Genomic DNA, 20,373 nt, shown 5'->3' with positions numbered 1-20,373 from the left:
ACCTGTCAACACCATGGTAGCCATGTCAGATCTAAAAACAGACTATCATGTTCTCCCTGTACACAGACATTTGTGGGTTTAGATCCACACCATATATCCATGTAAAGTCCACTGTGTGTCAGAAGGAGAGACTCTGTGTTGGTCTCTCCACTGAGCACTGCAGGGGCCTTATTAACCATTTCGGGCCATGGAGCAGACACAGGGAGGCCACTACACTGGTGCTATGATATTTGTGCACCATATCCCTCCTGGAAGAACACCAGGCATTCACTCGAGGTATACACACATTTTATTTGGTTACATCAAGCAAATCACATGCCCTAGCCCCAGGACCCACCTAAGAATTACCACCTAAATTCTTGGAGATACCACATAGTCCTTAAAGGGGTTTTTCTGTTCTCTCATGGGAAGGAAAAATGGGGACTATCCACGTTTGGAGAAACATCTTTGGAACATGACTTGCTGTCATGCTACTCATCTGCTTATTTTCAGGCCTTGCAGTACACATCATATTTTATCTTTGCTGCCATCTTTGTTCCTCCTAGGGTATCTTCAAATTTCCGGTACATTTCTTCATTCTGAGCCTTAGAGAAGAGATCTTTCCAGCTTCCAACAACCCCTGGGTAAAACAAGTACAAAAAACTGAAGGAAGATGCTCCTGGGAGAAAATAATACCTACACAGCAACGGGACAGAGTCATTGCCTACACAAGGCAGGATCTGATTTATTCCCCTGAGAAGTCTGATTGCCTGGGAGAAGCAAGGTAGCAAAGATCAGAATGAAAGGCTATAGCCAGACCACAGGGAGCACTGCTGGTGGGCTGCCTGCATGCCAACCCTCCCCCTCCAGAGGGGCTTCCATGGTGGCTTCATGAATCTTTTACACAGAAGAGAGGAGAATCTGCTTTTGTCACAAGGGAAAGCTCATTCATGAATGGCTTCCTCTGAAGAGGGAAGTTTCATGTGGTAGGTGGTAGAGAGGAGAGTGACTAAATCCCTCTTCCTCCAAGGAGGGGTGAAGGAAAGGGATTAAAGCAAGCCCATACCCGGAGTATTCAGAAACCAGAGACTCCTGATGCCACAGGGAGCAGGTGGGCTCCCAGAGCTCCGACGCTGGCCCCAGGTCTGCGAGGGACCATCTCTGGGGTCACCACTGACACATCCATTGAGAGGAGACATTAAGCTCTCACTGAATAGGTAACAATAAGATGCCTATGAGGCCAGCAGAGCAGTGAGCAATGCATTCCCTTGAGGTTCAAGAGACTCTTGTCCCATTAGCACACCTCTTCCCGAAGGGGCCTTTTATGAAGTGACATGTGCAGCCTTATCACCTGACCAACAAGCAAAGGCCACACCACAACCCCTCTGCACAGAGTAACCATAGAGCCCAGGCAGACTTGGTGCATAGTTGTTGGCATAACCTCACCAGCGTTGGCCTGCACCTTCACACCTCACGTGCCTAACTAACCTGGGCTACACAAAAAAAAGCAACATGGAAGCAATGATTGAGAACACTAAGCCTGGCACTCTGATAAATTTCTCACAAACAGCCCCCAAATCCCATCACTGGCAGAAACTTGTACAGGTGCTACAGGAGAGAATTTACACAGTCCAGTGAGTTCATGGCTAAGTGAGGAAACATATTCAAAACTCCTTCTAGAGTTATACTTCAGAAGGTAGATTCTCCATTTGCAGAGACTTACCCTTCCTGAAGAGGACATCCCCAAACTTTCCGTGGGTTTCACTGGATTTCTCTTTCATAGCTTTGAAACTGGTCTTCTTGGCAATTCTCAAAAAATCTTCCTCACAGAGGGAGAATCCAAAGAAGGCAGCAATCTTTTTCATCCCCTGTACCTGGTCCTGCCCAAAGGAACATAGCACAGAGTTGAAAACAAAAGATTTGACAGTGTGGCTGTGGCATGGAGCCAGAATCCAGTGGGAAGTGCAGCAGAGGAGGCTGTCTCCCACATATGTCACCAAGGAATTCTAAGAGCTCTAACAGAGAGGAAATCCACACATACTGCCCTCAGCTTCAAGGCTTTTTCTTCTTTCCTCAAAGCAGGTGTGCCTCTGGTAGATATGACTCCTTTCACAAACAGGCAAGAATATCCTCCTTCTAACCCACATAGGCCTCCCCCAAACATAAAAGAGTATCTCAGAAAGGCACACCCTTCCAAATGGGCTGACAGGCTTGACTCAAGAGTTTCTACTTCCCCACACACATATATACCAGAAGGGTTGCATAGTACACTCATCAAGGAAGAGTTGGATGAAATGTCACACCTCTTTGAGTTCCTCGTAGCTTATTGTCATGATCTTCTCATTGTCGATGTATTTGTTCCATTCCACTAGGTGGTCAAAGTAGGATCCCCAGGCCACTGCAGAGAAAGAAGAGGTATAGCTGAGTAGAGTACTCCCCAAAACAGGCCCTAAACCAAATCAGTCAGTCAAGACAGCTCTCTAAGCATGGCACTGGGATGGTGAAGTAGTGACCAGCTCAACATGTCTGTTCTTTCTCCTAAGGTCAGTGCAGAATGCCCCACCTACGACCATTTGGTAGCACCAAACCACAAGCTCTGCTGTGGGAATGGAAAAGTTAAGTTAAAACTTTTTCATGATCTCTGTTCTGAGTTGAAGGCAAAACTGATTCTCTGGTACTCCCTGTTTCTGCTATAATATGGACTTGTCTGTCTGTTCTGGGAGTGCCTTGGCAAGGTATGTTAGAGTAGGATTCCCATGCACAGGTCTCTGTGTATGTCCCTCATGTAAGGAGGAATGGCAGAGGATGCAGGGCAAAGTACATTTCCCATTCATGAAGTCTGGAAAGTATTCATCCCAGGAGGCAAAGGATGGCAGCAGTGGCAGGTTGTTGTAGAAGTGGTAATAGGAGACTGCTGTGTCCTTGGGGTTCCGAACTAACACAAGGATCTAGAGGAAGAAAACACATAATGTGGTTATGATTTGATGGCTGACCAAAACACCATCTTCTCAACACATCACATAGAGTCATAGTATCACAGAATCATTTAGGTTGGAAAAAACCTCTAAGATCATTGAGTCCAACCATTAACTAAGCACTGCCAAGTTCACCACTAAACCATGTCCCTAAGCACTTTTTACATACCTCCAGGGATGGTGACTCAAGAACTTCCCTGGCAGCCAGTTCCAATGCTCAACAACCTTCTATGAATAAATTTTTTCCAATATCCAATCTAATCCTCCCCTGGTGCAACTTGAGACTATTTCCTTTTGTCCTGTCACTTGTTACTTGTTACTTGTGAGAAGAGACTAACCCACACCTGGCTGCAACCTCCTTTCAGGCAGTTGTAGAGAGCAATAAGGTCTCCCCTGACGCTCCTTTTCTCCAGGCTAAACAAACCCAGCTCCCTCAGCTGCTCCTCATAAGACTTGTGCTCCAAACCCTTAACCAGCTCTGTTGCCTTCTTTGGACACACTCCAGCACCTCAATATCCTTATAGGATAGTGAGAGGCCCAAAACTGAACACAGTATTCAAGGTGCAGCCTCACCAGTGCCAAATATAGAGGGATAATCACTTCTCTTGTCCTGTTGGCCACACTATTTCTGATAAAAGCCAGGATGCCATTCGCTCTCCTGGCCACCTGGGCACAATGCTGGCTCATGTTCAGCTGGCTGTCAGCAAGCACCCCCAGGTCCTTTTCCACCAGGCAGCTTTCCAGCCACTCTTCTCCAAGCTTGTAGTGCTTCATGGGGTTGTTACAGGGTAGGACCTAGTACTTACCATAATGAACCCCATAAAACTGGCTTCTGCCCATTATCTGTCCAAATCCCTCTACGGAGACTACCAGTAAAACAACACTCCCACCCAAACTGATGTTGTCTGCAAATTTACTTGCCCACCAAACTATATAATACTGGTCTAATTTCATTTTCTTGAGAAGAAATCAGAGCTTTGGCAGGTTATTTGCCACTAATGTGAGCTTCAGGTTGAAAACGAAGCTTTTCAGTGACTCCTTGAGACAGTTCTGACCTACTTCCACTCCAGAAAAATGAGCTCATGTGCTACTGAACAAGAGAGCTACAAGTAGGCTGTAGAAGTTCCCTAGCTTCACTCTGCAACAACTCCCATTTAAGATTATCTTAGTCTCAGCCTGTGGTGGCTTTTCCACAAGTACCCTGTCTTGGAAGCAAGTTAAAACAAAAAGAGTAACTCCTCATCTTGCTCAGTTGTCTGACACAAACCTGGAAGCACCTTTCTGAAGGAGATCTGAAGGGACAGTTAACCCAGAGACAAACCCACCAACAGCCCTCTTGAGCCAGTGTCATGGGTTTAACCTGTGGCTGGGTTTTAGGGGAGGTGGGGGGAATAGGGTGGCTTCTGTTAGAAGCTACTAGAACCTTTCACTGTCCTATGAAAAGCCAATGGTAGTCAGTTCTGGGAGGGATTTCCTGCTGCTGGCCGAGGCTGAGCCAATGAGATGCACTTCTGTGATAATATATTTAAGAACGGGGGAGGAGGAGGTTCTTGGGCAGAAGTTGTTCCATTGTGGGAGAATGAGCAGTCACCAAGGTCAGTGCAGCCAGAGGGGGAGGCCTTCCCCCCCCTCCACCAGAAGCAGGGCAAAGACTTAGAGCTGAAGGCCCTGCAGCCCATAAAGAACCATTGGAGTGCAGAAAACCGTCCTGCAGCCTATGGAGGAGTCCATGCTGGAGCAGGAAGATACATGAAGGAGTCTGTGACCCCCTGTGGGAGGCCCAAAATGGAGCAAAGTCCTGCTGAAGATCTGTGACCCATGGAGAGGGAAGCCCACACCAGAGCAGTTTTTTCTGGGTAGGACTTGTGGCCCCCATGGGAGACCCACATCAGTACAGCCCAACCCATGAGGAACTGCACCCCCTTGGGGAAGTAGTCCACGGGGCAACAGATTGAAAAGAACTGTTGCCCGAGGGGTGGATGGACTCACACTGGAGAGGTTCATTCAGGACTGTCTCTCGTGGGAAGGACCCCACGGGACAGGGAAAGGACTCAGAGCTTTAGCCCCCCCATAGTCTGTGGTGAAGACCATGGTGGAGCAGGCTGCTCCCTGCAGCCCACGGAAGGGTGACCCACAGGTGCAGCAGACTTGGAAGACTTGTTGCCCTATGGGTAGACTTCTCTTCCTGCACTGATGCAGGGGGAGGAGGGAGAACATGGAAGGAAGGAGGGGTGGTTGGAAAGTGTGTTTAAGACTTTTATTTCTTACTCTTTAGCTCTTATTCTGTTAGTAAAAAAATTAAGTTTTATCCTCACTCTGAGTTTGTTTTGCCTGTTAACACTGCCTTCTCTCAATCCTTATCTCTATTCATGAAATTCCTTTGCTGTTTTTTTCTTCCTCTCTCCTTGTCCAGCTGCAGGGGGAGGAGGGAGGGTAGTGGAGTGGTTTTAATAGGCCCCTGGCATCTGGCCAGGGTCAAGCCATAATAGTCAGCAAAGATGCTGCTGGGAGAGGATGTTTTTTCACAGCCTTAGCTCACAGAGCTGTCCCTTCAACCTTGGAAATCTATCTGTGTATTGACCAGCCCAGGTGAAAAAGCAGAAAACCCATCTCACACAGAGGGAAGTTAATTTGAGGTGAAAAAGCTTTTGCGGTGTCCTGCAAAGAGAAGACTCACCTTGGCCTTGCTTTGGAAAATGGATGGAGGCAAGAGTTGAGGTGTCAGATGGGTTACTATAATTCTTCTGGAAGGCAGTTTCTTCATCCTCTTTAAAGAAAGTAGGGAGAAAGGTGACAAGACAGAAGTAGCTTATTCAGTGATGTGCCTTTTCAGGAACTGTGAGTCCAAAGAATAAGGATCTTATCCCTTGGAAAACTCACAGGAATGCATGCACTGGTGGTGTAGGCTTCTGCCAGCCTCTGCCACCAAACATCATTTCACATGAGACAGGCCTGAGGACAGGACACCCAAAAGAAAGGTCTTAGTGATCAAATCCACTGGTTCCAGGGCAGGAGCACCCTGTGGCTTCTCAGCCCTGTGTGCCCTCTGAATGCCTTTGTATTGAGACACCAAGGGCAACAGCACATGCTACTTGTGTAGAACATAGCTGTTGTTAAGGCTCTAGGCTCTTCATTACCTCTGAGATCAGCAATTCTCTTTCAGCTATTACTACTTGTAAGTAGAGCAGTGCCAATATTTTCATTTCCTGCTTACCTCATATATTCCAGGATCTCCAAATTCTAGACGCTGAAACGTCTCTACCTTCTTTTCAGCATTTATTATCTCTTTTCTTTCCTCTTCTGTATATTTGGCATCTGCCAACTCCTGCACCATTTGTTCAAGCCAGTTGGTTCCTGAAAGGATAAGGACACCAGAAGTGCATTCATTCAACTGCACTTTTCCATGTAAACCTGGCTGACAGGATATATTGTCAATCTGGTTCCATGTGAACCAGTTTTGTTCTATATTGTACTTTAGCCTTTCAACAAGTATGTGTGCTGGTTTTGCTGCAATGGAATTAATTTTCCCCATAGTAGCTGGTATGGGGCTATGTTTTGGATTTGTGCTGAAAACAGTGTTGATAACACAGAGACATTTTTGTTACGCCAGGCAATGCTTACACAGCACCAAGGCCTTTTCACAATGAGCCACCAGAGAGTAGATTGAAGGTGCACAAGAAATTAAAAGAGGACACAGCTGGGACAGCTGACCCCAACTGACCTAAAGAATATTCCCCAAAGGGGAATGTTGAGAGTCATGGCACTTGTCTTACCAAGTCACCGTCACATGTTATGGAGCCCTGGAGATGGCTGAACATCTGTCTACCACTAAGAAATAATTCCTTATTTTGCTTTGCTTGCACACGCGGTTCTTGTTTGACCTGCTAAACTGTCTGTATTTCAACTTATGACTTCGCTCACTTTTACCATTCTGTTTCTCTCCCCCATCCCGCCAGGACTGAATTAGTGAGTGGTCCCTGTGCAGCTGAGTTGCCAGCTGAGGTTAAATCACCACACTGGGTAATAATAAACAAGGGTATGACAAAAGCCAACAGGGACAGAGCTGTCAAGCAGATACTGTGAAGTACCACCCTGCTTGCTTCAGAAACACATCCCGTCCCTCAGTAGAAGCAGAAGCACACCTCCATTGCTCTTATAATGAAGACAGTGCCTTTATCACAACAAGGGGATGTATGAATGCATTGATGTAAAAACAAACAAACTAAATCCCAACCCCCCACTCCCCCCAAAAAAATCACTGTCATAGAAAAGCACTGTAAAAGATTTCAGTGGGTGGTGAATCTCCACCCTCAAATGTTTCGAAACTCTTCTGGACAAGGCCTTGAACAACCAAACCTAACTTTGAAGGTTAGCTCTTTCCCTGGCTTTGAACAGGAGGTTGTATTATTTGACCTCCAGATATGCCTTACAACTTCAATTCATGATCCTATGAACTCTGATGTTACCATAAGCTTTTCTCGGGAATTACTACTGTGCTAAATGATGGCTCAAACTTCTAGATTGCAGCACTTTGTATTTGACTACTGATCAAAAAACCAAGACTCACCTGATTTCGGATAGCCTACTAGAATCACATCATCGCTCCTGGCTTCAAAGGATTTCAGAGCTTCCAAAGTCTCTGGGCTACTAACTGAAGCAGGGAATAAAATATCTCTGTAGGAAAACAGCATGTCTTCTGGGGCAATCTTTTCACCCTCTGAAAAATATTTGTCCATTAATTCAATGTTTCTTTCACTATTTCTGGTCATGTTTGTATCCTTCTGTAACTCTTCCAAAACAAATACAGACTGTCTTTCCACAATGCAGGAAAGCTTTATGCAACACCTTAGCAAATCAGACCGGGTGTTCACTCAGGGTTGAAGGTACAAGTCACTGATTAACTCTGTACTCTGTTAACCCCTTTGTACATTACAGGACTGGAGACTGACAATGGAGGCATGGGGTCTTTGCTGCAGCCGATATTAGGAAGAGGATATATTGGGGCAACAACTAATAACATTCAAAATGTTAAATGAAACAAAAGCAAGACCTATAAAAGGTATTCCCTGAAATATCTTTAACTGTTGAGCACTGCAATGCAATTTGCAAACTGGACAAGTGGCATGTAGTGCACATGGGGATAGTGAATCTCAACCTGGCTTATCGACTACTTTGGTGGATACACATCCACCATAGCTTCCTTACAGATGGTGGCTCTGTCCTGAAGCCAGTCCTTGTAACATCATCACTTCAGGTAGTATCTACAGAGCTAAGGACAAGTACCATTTAACCCAGAATTCTCATGATGAAATACTCACATTTGAGACTTTTGCATCACCAAATCCTATCCTACAGGAGGGTCACTTTCATGTGAAGATCAATACTTAGGTTCTGCATTAATGTGAATCAAATTCTACCTGTATTACTTCAGTTGCATTTCTCTCTTCTAACATCCATAATTTAATCTTTGGGCGAAATTGTTCTTTATGTGGCTGTTATTTGTATTCTAGCTGATACCTTTTAAGAAGATAAATAGTATTGAGGTGCAAAAATAGATACCTCCACAGATCATCCAAACAGACAGACAATATAGAAAGGCTTAATTGCCCTGCCTTTCACTCTTCATGCCCTTGAATATAGTATGAGTCCTGTTCACTATCCATATATCAAACCCTTGCATCACATACTTGTCTCTTTCATCATAAATGGCTGTTAGACACTCACTTAGGAAATCTAAACACAAGTTTAATTAAGCATGAGGAGGTGTAAAATCAAAAGCATAACTGTAAGACTTGGAAGATCGATAAAAGTTACTTACAAATAATAATTTAAAATTTTTTTTCTCTCAAAATGCAGAACCATCAAAATTGACCATTTTATTGGAAATATTTTCTCTAGCAGTGCTATTTTACTCATAAAAGTTTGAGACTGTTCATACATTATATTCTCTGCCAGCTTTCTTTTTGTTATTGTTTTCAGTTTTCTGTCCATGTGTTTACTCTGAGTTGCAAAGGAAAATTTCCTTCCCCTTGCCAATACTAAAGAGCATCAAGAAATTAAAACGTTTTTTCTCCTGTCTTTGGAGCCAGCCAACCTGAATCCTGAGGGAACCAGATAAGACCTCGACATGAAATTTAACAACTTGTCACCTGAGGTACTGGGGACAAAGGTGCCTTCAGGTCCTTTAACCCTTAGACTCTGATCTCTGCTTATGAGCAGGGTGCTCGATGCTGTCACAGTCACCTGTCAGTCTGCTCAGGAGCTGCAGAGGTGAGGGCTCAGAGCAGCCCTGTCTCTCTGGAGAGACTAGGGCTAACCAGGTGCCCTGAGGATGCCGGGAGTCCCAGTCCCAGCGCTGTCTGTCCAACAGCCAGTGTCTCAGGGTAAGCAGGTGACTGACTCATATGGCACAGCTCATATGGTCACCAGGCAAAACTCTGAGTTGTTCAGTTACCTACAGGAAAATCTGCCTTGGATAGAAATGCTGATATCAGAAGCATTTGCAGTACAACATAAAGAGAAAATTCACCTTAGCCAAAGATTTACCTTAGCCTTGTTTTGAAAAATGGATTGGGGAAAAGACATGAAGTAGGAGATGGGTTAATATAATATTTCTGGTTCGTTCATCTTCTTAAAGCAAACAGCAAAAAATACAATGTAAGCATCCCCTTCAGTGGAAATATATCATTTCAGGAATCATAAATCAAAAAAGACCAGACCAAAAAGAAAGATAATTTTTTTTTATTTTGAATATTGGTAAGGATCTAGCAGTAATAACATTTGAAAGCCACTCCTATTGTGTTAGACAATTATATCTTAACCTGAAAAGAGATTCCCAAATTTTTCTGAATTGATTCTCACACTCACTGACTTCACCTCTGCTGACATTTCACTCTCTCATAATGTTAGTCGTCCATCAAGTTTCCTTGCCTACATTAATTTTCTAACATGGCAGCTTGCCTTCTTTATCCTCTTCTCTCTCACCTCCTTACTCCACTAAATGCAAGGGCCCACAGTGTATCTTCAACAGGGCAAAAGCATGTGAGGTGTTACTGCTTGAATAGCTCGGTCCTTCAGAGTGAGACTGTAAGGGCACAAAGAGACTAAACCCAAGCCTTGGGATGACACCGGAGAGGATAAACTGCAGAAACAGGTCATGGTCTGGTTTTCTGTCAGATCAGTGAGGACATGTCTATGTTTTATTTCAGTTTAGGTGTTTTCCAACTAATTTTAATCTAGTTCAATAGAGTAATGGTGATGTATTATTATTTGAGGAATTACCCAGAGATCTTGTCTTTCCCCTGGAAGCCGTGTAGCATCCAGTGTTTGCAAAGATTGTTTCCAGACTCAGTAACAACTACCTACATAATCTCTCACCCAAAAATGCTACAAAGGTAACAGTTTTTTAAGATTAATGATTTCACCTTCTTAACTAAAATAAATGCGATACGCAGATTTACTTCACAAAGTCCATTGTGCCTGGAAAGCCTCACTGCAAGGGAAGGCTCTTGTGTGGTGTCAGCGTCTGAAGACCCAAAAGCTGCCATGAAGCTGCAATGGGATTCAGCCAGTGAGAATCCAGAATGCAACTCTAAAATCTGGTGTGGATCTAATTGGGGGAAAATTATCACATAAGAAGTCAGACTTGATAGACTTTTGCCTGTTCCATAAACTGAGGTGTTTGGTGAAAATGTAATTCATGCAAGAAGGGGCACAGGCAGGGGATCAGTAAGAATGCAGAAAGCTGGTCTGCTATATTACAAGATGCGTACAAGTATAGATATAGAAGAGACTTCATGTGAATTTCTAGTCCTCACCTTGTACTGCTAAAGTATCAAGCATGATTATCTTTTCCCTGACAGATGAAATTTCTTTGCAGTCTGTGCAGAGCATCATTCTCCAGTTAAGATTGACCTGCAAACAGAGGCTGTAATAATTATTGCCTGTGTTTTAAGTATGGTACTCCTGTTACAGTAGACCTGAATAAGATTTGGCCATTTTTTTCCAGCACTGTCACCATGTTAGTTCTTGCTGAGTGTGATTCCTCAGGTCTTTTCATGCCAACTGCTGCATCACTGGTTTACCCCCATTGAGTACCTGTGCCTTTGCTTTCTCTTTTCTAAATGTAGTGTTTTACACTTACCTTTACTGATCTTTGTGTTTGCTAATCTTTTCAATTTGCTATGTTGTTTCAAATTGTTTCCCCGTTTTCTCAAGTACTTTCAGCTGTCTATTCTGATCTCCAGTCTTAAAAGTCAATCATTTATGACACAGTGTGTGATATTAGTTTGTCCAGCAATGCTAAGAACAATGTTGAATATGACCAGGACTCACCACTAGAGGATACTGCTTTAATTGACCTCCCAGTTTGCTGTCATCTAGTATATGCAGTTTGACCATGAGCATGCAACCAAGTTCATAACATTCATGTAAACAAGTGGATATTCCTGAAAGTATTGCTGCTGGTGACCCTGCTTCTGAATGCCTTTAGTAGCTGTTGTATGAGTTGATAGGAACACAAATCTACTTTCAGTACTTCAATTTCATTTCTATAACCACATTTGTACATTGCCATCTCCACATACAAGGCCATACATTTCTGGATTTACATTGTGTCTCTTCTGTCATATAATTTCAGACCCTTTCTGATGCTGTCACCTATTGTATCTCTTGTCTATGGCTTATTCAAGAGGTAAGTTATCTTTCAAAGGAGGAACACAAACAGCTGTGACATGATTTATACTTACTACCTTATTATCCTCAAAATGTTTCACGGAGGGTTGCTTGATTATTTTTGCTAGTGCATTTCCAGGTATCAAGTTAAGGTGACTGCTCTATTTTGATTGTTTCTCAAGTTTTTAACACAGCTATTACATATGTTCTCCAAGGCATCTGGTACCTTTCTGGGTTCTTACAGATAATTTGTAGTTGTTCAAAGATGACTTGCATCAGGATTTTCAGCTGCTCTGCCTTTGAATTCATTCATTTTTTCTAAATATTAAGCATTCCTATTTCTTCGCAAAACTCTGTATGTCTACATATGTCCAGGCAGAACGAACAAGCTTTAAAAGAGTGAAGCAAAAAGTCACTTTATTATTCTCTAGTGTATATTTTATTTCTATTTCTTATCTGCTTAGTGGTGAATCTATAAATTGGGTGTGGTTTTTCCTATTTTTAATTCAACTGTACTTAAAGGACTTAATTTTGCTTCTTTTCCCAGAACAGGTGGCTGAAGTGCAGTTAGTCCCTGGACAGGTCTGAAATACTGTGTCCACAGAGCCAAATAGCAATGGCAGTACAATATAGCTGAGTATAGTAATGTCTCACACCATCACTCTTGGCACTCCCACTCTCTCAACAGAACCATTTTCAAGAAAGACACTGACAAACTGGAGGGGTTCCAAAGGAGGACCACAAAGATGAGAAGGCTCAGGGACAACCTCATCACAGTATTGCAGTAGTTAAAGGGCAGCAACAAAGAGGACAGAGATTCTCTATTCACAAGGAGCCATATGGAGAAGGTAAGAGCAGTGGGTTCATGTTGCATGAGGAGGGGTTTCATCTTAATATAAGAAAAAAATTTTTACAGTGAGAACAATCATTCACTGGAACAACCTCTCCAGAAATGTGGTAGAGTCTGTCCTCATCACTGGAGGTCTTCAAGATGCAGTAATCTAATCTAGGCTCCCTTTCTCATGAAAGGTTGGATCGTATAATTTTTCAAGATCTCTTCCATCCTGGGCTGTTCTATGTTCCTATAAAAGCAGTGACTCTGAGTGAATTTTTCCGATTGACACCAGCCTATAATCTGAGATCCATCCTCACATTTTGCATTAAGAGAGATTAAAATCCTTAAGAATGCTGATCTTCATTCGCTTTCTTTCTTCCCTCTCTAGCTCTGATACAGTTTGTGCTGAAGTCATGGAAGACATCCTTTGTCATTAGGTTTGTGTCAGATCCATATTTTTGCTAGTAATCTTTTCTGTGAAGATGTTGCTTGATTTGAAACATTTTTGAAGAAAAAATTATCTGCACAGTAAATAACTACAAAATAGTCTAGAAAGATGGGGTTTGGCTAGAAAGAAAAGGGTCATTTCCCTCCAGGTGACAGCTACTGGAACAGGGCTGTTGAATTTTTGGGAATATGATTAGTTGACACATCTTGCAGCAAATGGGTGTAGCCAAAGCAAGCCAAAGATCTCACCATAAAACAAAAGCCTACTATTCATCGTCACTATAAAGGCTGCTGCAATGTGTTTATTAAAGTAATTCTAACAGTGCTTTGATAATTTGATCTAATTTTCCAGTATATAGTACTCAGATTATCAGTGTGTGCCTCGAGAAGTTCTCGTTCTGACCACATTTTATTACTCTTCAGGCTTTACAGTACACTTCATACTTTAACTTTTTTCCAAGTTTAGTTCCTCCTACATATTCTTCAAATGCTTTGTCCATTTTCTCATTCTGATCTTCACTGAAAAGATTCTTCCAGTCACTTACAGCACCTTCAGAGAAGTAAAGAAACTTGAAAATCAAGAAAAATTTTTCTATACATCTGTCATTCTTATTCCATTGTGCACTAAATACTGTTGATCTATTTTTCCAGATAAAACTACTCATTTCTGCACCAATATAATTTTGTGAACTCAGTGGAGCTACATATCTGCAAAACTGCTATAATGCAAAAGAGAATACTCCTCTTCCGGTGACTGTGTTCAAAAAGGCAGCCTAAAGTCCTGGTCCCCTGCAGCTCCCTACTCCAGTCAGTTATGACTGACAAAGTGAAAGATCATGAGGAATTGATTAAGAATTATCTCGCAGGAGGCAGAGCTGGGTTTCTGCTCCTTTGGCAGCTAGAGTTTTTATCTAATGACTTCTTTAACATAAACTGCATAAATAGATTGACAGCCAGTTGGCCTTCCCATTTCTGTGTCCCCTACACTGTGCTGCAAAAATAGTTCCCTTTTGTTGCCCCTCCTCTGTGTACCTGATTCTTGCATGCTTGACTTAGTCTTAACCTGTAAGAGTGAACAGGGGTTTGGCGGTGGCCCTCCTAAAAAGTGTGATCGTGCCACTCAAGTTGAGTTTGGCCCAGTGCTGCCTGCTCGGATAAGCCTCTAATGGCTGAACAATCAGTGACATAGGCACAGAGGTAAAGCAGAGTTCAGACACATGACAGTTCCTCCTTCCTGACAGCTGTCTTTGGGCCTATAAAATTTGCTCTGTTGCCAGAGCCTTGCTGGGTATCTTTCTCACCAGTGCTCCTTGAATAGCTTTCTCAAGTGAAATAGTGATAACCTGCTTGATACTAACTTGCAATGCTAATATGTGTGCAAAAAAAAGAAGCAAAGAATGGCCCAAGTTCTTGAGAATGTGACATTTCTACCTCTGAACTGCTTGGAGCTTCCTACCTTTGCGAAAGAGAACGTTGCCTAATGCCCCATGGGTCTTCTGTGAGTTCTTCTTCATTGACTGAAAGCTGCTCCTCTCTACCACAAGCTGAAGCTCCTCCTCAGTCACTGAAATCCCTAAGAAAGCAGCTATGTTTTTCACACCCACGACAGGATTCTGGAAAGAGGAATGTAACATACCACGTGACATTCAAGCAAATTACATTGCTTTCCAAGGCGTTTACAATTCCCCACATCTCTCTGCTAGCTACATATACGGAATATTCACGGAGTTCAGTAGGACTAGAGTAATACATAGTGTTCTCTTCTCCATAATTATTTTAGAGGAGATATGAGCTGTTTCCCTATAGATTACAAAAGACTGTGCACCATTTACAGCTGAACAAAATATACACTGTTGAATGTATAAAAGCTCCTCCCAGAAAATTATTGGGGATTTTGATTTACAATTATTTGGGCTTATAGCACAGCTAAATAAAAAACAATAATAATTTTCTCAAGCAAAATTTTAAAAGGTTTTTGAGTTTGCATTTTACCTTTACGTAAAATAAGAATCTATCCCACACAGTTTGCACACCCTACATGAATATAATGGTGACTTGGTTTAGGAAAAAATGCTCTTTGAAGTATAAAATATTTGTAATTATTGATAACCTCACCTCTTTTAGCTCTTCATAAGTTATTGTCATAACATTTTCTTCATCAGCATAGTTGTTCCATTTGGAAAGGTATTCGAAGTAGGATCCCCAGACCACTAAATAGAACAAAAGAATCCTAAGATATGTCATAAATGAACATTAGACAAGCTCCTTAAAAAATAAACTAAATTTTATTCATTAAGTTGATCTCTCAGCCATGAGCACTATTAATCATGTCTATGGCAGAGTTTACACCCTTCTGTGGAAATTATAGGTTTTGCTCCAGGCTGTTCTGGCATATGCACAAGTCTCAGGGATATGATACAATTTGTAAGTTGGAACAGTAAAACTTGTTAGTATCTCAGGGCAGATGGGGCTCCACCAAAGAGCTATCAGTACTCAAACCATCTTGCAGACTCCCTTAATCCACTTTGAAACCTTGTGTAACCCTCCCTTCAGCTGGCCGTGTGCTATGCTAAACTTATGCAATTTAAACTAGTGTTATTATTTTCTCTCCTTTTTAATGCATTAGACTTAGTCCAAATAATTCCTTTCATCCTATTTGGCATGTAGGTGTTTATATGCCTGTATGGACACAAGATGATGGACACTGGAGAGGAGCGGTGAAGGGGATCCAAGACAGAGATAAGGAAGAATTACTTCTTCCAGAAAAAATATCAGTTTAGACAAGTTAAAGCAGCTTGTGGAACTGCAGTTTTGACAGGGACTTATCCTCAAGCAGTAAGACAAGTATGGTAAACTTTAGTGCAAATGTCTAACTTTCTCTTTTTAATCTCTGCTTTTGTACTGTAAACCAAAAATTCCTAGTGAAGCTGATTTACTGAAGTAAAGCTTTTTTAGACAAAGACAAAGCATTGAATAATTGACACATCCAGAATAATATACTGTACCTTTCTTTGTCATGAAATCTGTGAAGAAATCATCCCAGGTCTCATAGGAGGGAAGAATGGACAGGCCATTGGAAAAATGGTAAAAAGATGTAGCTAAATCTTTTGGGTTACGAATCAATAACAATATCTAGAAAAAAAAATTAATTATTTGTACAGAAAGATGTAACAAACTATAGCATGAAAACAATAATAATATATTTTATAATTGCAGTTGGGGAATTTCTAATATCTTGTATGCTACTTGCAGACATAGCAATTTCATTCCAAATTAAGAAGGTGAAGTATTTAACTTTGCTTTGGAACCATGTGAAGGTGATTGCCTTTAATTATTAAAGTATTTTATACAGATTAACCAAATTAATTATGCAGAATCTAAGTATGTTTTGCTCAATACAAGCATAATTCATCATTTAGGTAGCAGGGAAAAAAATCACAAAAATGCAAATTCTCTCTGAAACTTGACACACTGAAGGCCTCACTTGTGACAACACCACAAAATGTCTCCCTTGGGAAATTGTCTCAAAAAGCATTTTGCCTCTGGAGGATTTGTTCAAGCCCTGCAACTCCCTTATGGAGACTGTCACAAAGGTGCCAATAAGGACGAACAGAGGTTAAGTGAGATGAATGGCAATATTTAAACAGGCATGTAGAAATGGTCAGGCTAAACACTTAAGTATAAGAGTGATTCTGAAAATTGGCAGAAAAGTACTTCATTGGCTATTAAATAAAAAAAGCTGTTGAAGTGTTTGCTTTCAAGACATTAAAATCAGCACTTACCTTGACTTTATTTTTGAAGATAGACTTGGGAAGGTTTTCAGGACAGAGATGAGTAACCATAAATCTTGGAGAACGTAATTTGGTCATTCGCTTTAGGAATTGGAAGGAGGAGAGCGGACAGTTCAGTTAGTACAAATATTCTTTCCAACAGCCTATTCTAAAATGTTGCCTTGCTAAACTTATCAAGTTATTGGTTGATAAAAGTACTTTTCTGTGTGTGTATGTTTTACCCTGGGATATTAGTGGGCTGCTGTGAGTAGCTCTAATCTTCAAAAACCCCTGAGAATGAGTGACTAGAGAAAGACTATCCATTGTTAATTCTCTTTAGTGATAATGAACTTGACATGTTCTGTTAGACAAGGGCTCAAAACTGAAGGTAAGATACAGACTCTAACTGGGTATATGTGAAAGCTGAAGGATCTCAAGGACTGGATGCAGGGGTGAGGAGGAAGAGCTAGTAAAGGACACAAAAGCTAGTATTTCATTATTTGATATTTCTTGAAGCTCTTCCTTAACACAGAAGATGCTATGCTGAATTTCTGCAGTTCTTGTGTATCTAATGGGTAAGTGCTCCTGTCACTCTCATTGAAGTGTTCATTTATTCCTCACCATTTGGCAATCCAGATAAGATTCGTCCTGACTAGATGTCATATACAGAAAAGTGGGAGAGTTCTTTTCAAACAGTGGAATATTTCACACTCCATATATTCAGTATTTGAAGCACATAATTTCAATAATTTTATACATATTCTGTTCCCACCTCATATTTCTTGGCATCTCCAACTTCAAGGTAGGGGAATTCTAGTTCTTCATCATTCACACCACTTTCTCCATCCTGTGTTTTCTTTTCAGATATGTTTATCAGGTCAGTTAAGATTTGACTTAGCCAGTTTGTGCCTGAAAGAGGAAAAATACAGAATTTCTTGTAAAAGTTTTAGAATAAACAGAAATGGATTTTCCAGGAAAGCTAGGAGGAAGGTAGTACTACTAGGTGAGTTACCTGGTCTCCTTTCATGTGATACAATCACAGCTGACTATCTGGACAATCACCTGTCAGGGTCCTACCTTTGGTCCTCTGTGCTGTATGTACTCATTTGCTTTGCCAATAGGAAAAAAATTCTGTGAAGTGACATTTCCTATACACTTTTATTATATTTTTCTCAAAACATACCAAAGAGTCTGTAGCGAACTCCCATCTTTAGTCTACCATTTCCTGACTTCTGGATACTGGGTTCCTACATCTTTCTCACTACAGTCTTAACAACTGCAGTCTGGTGCAAGCATTTCTTCAAAAAGAAAATATGATAAAAAATCAAAAACCTTGCAATCCTTTCAGCTCTAAGACAGTGCGAACCCAGTTGCCGGAGGAGAGAAACTACTAGATTAAAATGGATATGAGACACATCTGACCCAAACCTGTGGCTCTGATAAGGAGCAGCACAGGGTGCTCTCAGGCAGAAGAAGCAAAGGAGTAAAGGTTGTAAACTTACACTCCTAGCAAAGATCTCCTCCTGATTTCCTAATAAGCATTGAACAATGTGATCATTTCAAGTGCTAAAAAATATTTTTGATAGCTATTTCCTGACATCTATATGAAACAAACTAAAGAAAATGCAGCATGGCATGGGAAGGTACAGAAAGCTCAATTCCGTGTAAAAATACAAAGCTGTTAACTTTACAAAGATAAATGTGACAGCAGATCCTGTAATATCACGGGATCTCATTATGTGTGGTGTAAATCAGTGTATTCATGCATTTAACTTCATAACTATGAAAAGTAAAGATAACAAAAACCTTTACATGTTATAGAAAAGAAATCAGATTGTTTTTCTCAGTCTTTTGGAAAATTTCCTACATAAAATCCTCATAATTAATTATCTTGTGATTTTTGAGAACAAAATACATTTCACAAAATTTTGTGAACATTCTAAATATAATTATTCAATATAATATATATTATATCATATATATTGCATATATTAATACAAATCCACCTATTTGCAATTATATTACATTATTTAACAAAAAAGCAAAATATATTCACCAGATTTAGGGTATCCTGCCAAAATTACATCATCACTTCTGGATTCAAAGGACTCCAAGGCTCTGAATGTTTCAGGACTACAAATAGTGACAGGGTAGAGAGTTCCATTGTAAGAAAACAGCAGTTCATCACGAGGCAGTAAACTGGCAGCCGCTATTCCTTTATCTATAAGATCAGTAAAATGTTTCCTGGACTTATCCATTCTACTTCTCTCTCTCACACACACAGGCTCTGACACAGTGTGAAATGCTATGTAGAAAAAGAAACCCACATGTTAGCTTTTTATAGGTGCTTGATTTGTTGGGGGTTTTTTGAGTTTTGTTTGTTTGGAGGTTTTTTGGACCCTATGATAATAATTTATCACTCTTTCTGAACTGTGCCACTCCAAAGAGTAATTTGGACCTTTTGAAATCAATAAAAGTTGAACATAAACACGATAAACAACCAAATGCAATTGCATTCTAGGAGAAAGGACTTAGATAATTTCAAAATATCATGCCTGTCACATGAAAAGGAGCAGAAAAGAAGCATTTTCTGTCCAACCTGTATTAATTTATTTTTTTGGCTACCACTGTCCCCCAGGAGATCAAAGCCTTTTAACGTCCAAAACAGTCTTTTAGCGTCTCACCTAATGAGACCCTTGGTTTAACAGATTCACCAAGATGGATAGGACATTTGATACCTTTTATATGGGGACTGCACTTAATAGCGGTAGAAAAACCCCTCAACAGGTTTCTCCTATGAGTTATTTCACCGTCAACAAAACTGTCAGCACCTGAAAACGAACTCACTCCAACAGTTCACAAAATAACACATTTATTAATACATATCTGTGATAATATATGAGGTTTGCTGTGCCTGGAATAGGGTCCAACTGCAAAAAAAGCACACTTATAGTATGTAGTAATAACAATAATATAAAGCATAGGCCCACACGCTAAAGCAAAAGCAACTTACAATGAAGGAATAAGTAAAAATTTTAAAGTTGTATGGAAAAAAAGTAAAATTAGTGCATATGTATAAAGCAATCACTAATCTCATGGCATTCCAAGAAGGTGGAGGGAGGAAAGGTAGCCCTTCGGTTACTTCCGCAGCATTGATGGAACTTCTCCCTGATTTTTGCTTATGCCCAATATCTTTTTATACCTTTTTCTTTAGGCAGTTTGAGTGGCTATACTCAATAAAGTAAATTTGGGGGTGATAGACAGATGAAATAGGCCCAAGGGTCCACTTCCCGAGTTCGGGGGCCAGAATGTTCAGGAAGAAAGGCTGTGTTATCTCCATATCACTCCTTTCTTTGTTTTAACCCTTTTATCAGTTCCTGGGAATGTCTCCCCTGGTGATGGTTTTTTCCAGGAAACCATCAGGAGCCTTTTTCTTCTTTTGTGTGGCCTTACCTATCACCTTATACTGCCAACAAAAATCCATGATTACAACACAGAGTTTGTAAAAAAAATATAACAAAATAGAATTACATGAATTGCAGACTGGAATTTAAATGTCAAAATCAAAATCCTAAAGGCAATTAATCTCTTTTCAGTACTCACTCTACTGGGATTTTGGTTTTTTTATTATCTCACCAAAGTTAGATCAAACTTGTTGAGATTGGGAGAGGAAATGTTCAGTGTGCTAGAGACT

The 20,373-nt window shown here is 40.9% G+C and overlaps 2 protein-coding genes across 2 annotated transcripts; both read right to left on the bottom strand.

Annotated features, from left to right (window-relative positions):
* Nucleotides 1–266: 266 nt before the first annotated feature.
* Nucleotides 267–7,810, bottom strand: LOC108498622 (sulfotransferase 6B1-like). Its single transcript, XM_017817543.1, has 7 exons — nt 7,522–7,810; nt 6,169–6,308; nt 5,632–5,721; nt 2,801–2,927; nt 2,283–2,377; nt 1,703–1,859; nt 267–619 (listed from the first exon to the last, which is right to left on the bottom strand). The coding sequence occupies exons 1-7, from the start codon at nt 7,721–7,723 to the stop codon at nt 489–491; spliced, it is 942 nt and encodes a 313-aa protein (XP_017673032.1). The 5' UTR covers nt 7,724–7,810; the 3' UTR covers nt 267–488.
* Nucleotides 7,811–12,017: 4,207 nt separating this feature from the next.
* Nucleotides 12,018–18,984, bottom strand: LOC108498623 (sulfotransferase 6B1-like). The gene is made up of 7 exons (XM_017817544.1): nt 18,736–18,984; nt 17,452–17,588; nt 16,692–16,781; nt 15,915–16,041; nt 15,025–15,119; nt 14,366–14,522; nt 12,018–13,459 (listed from the first exon to the last, which is right to left on the bottom strand). Exons 1-7 carry the CDS (start codon nt 18,935–18,937, stop codon nt 13,329–13,331), a joined length of 939 nt encoding a protein of 312 aa, XP_017673033.1. The 5' UTR covers nt 18,938–18,984; the 3' UTR covers nt 12,018–13,328.
* Between the last annotated feature and the right edge of the window lie 1,389 nt (nt 18,985–20,373).

This window comes from Lepidothrix coronata, unplaced genomic scaffold, assembly GCF_001604755.1.
Source record: "Lepidothrix coronata isolate B3197 unplaced genomic scaffold, Lepidothrix_coronata-1.0 Scaffold61, whole genome shotgun sequence".
Classification (NCBI taxonomy): Eukaryota; Metazoa; Chordata; class Aves; order Passeriformes; family Pipridae; genus Lepidothrix; species Lepidothrix coronata.
This window is presented reverse-complemented; position numbering and strand designations above follow the sequence as displayed.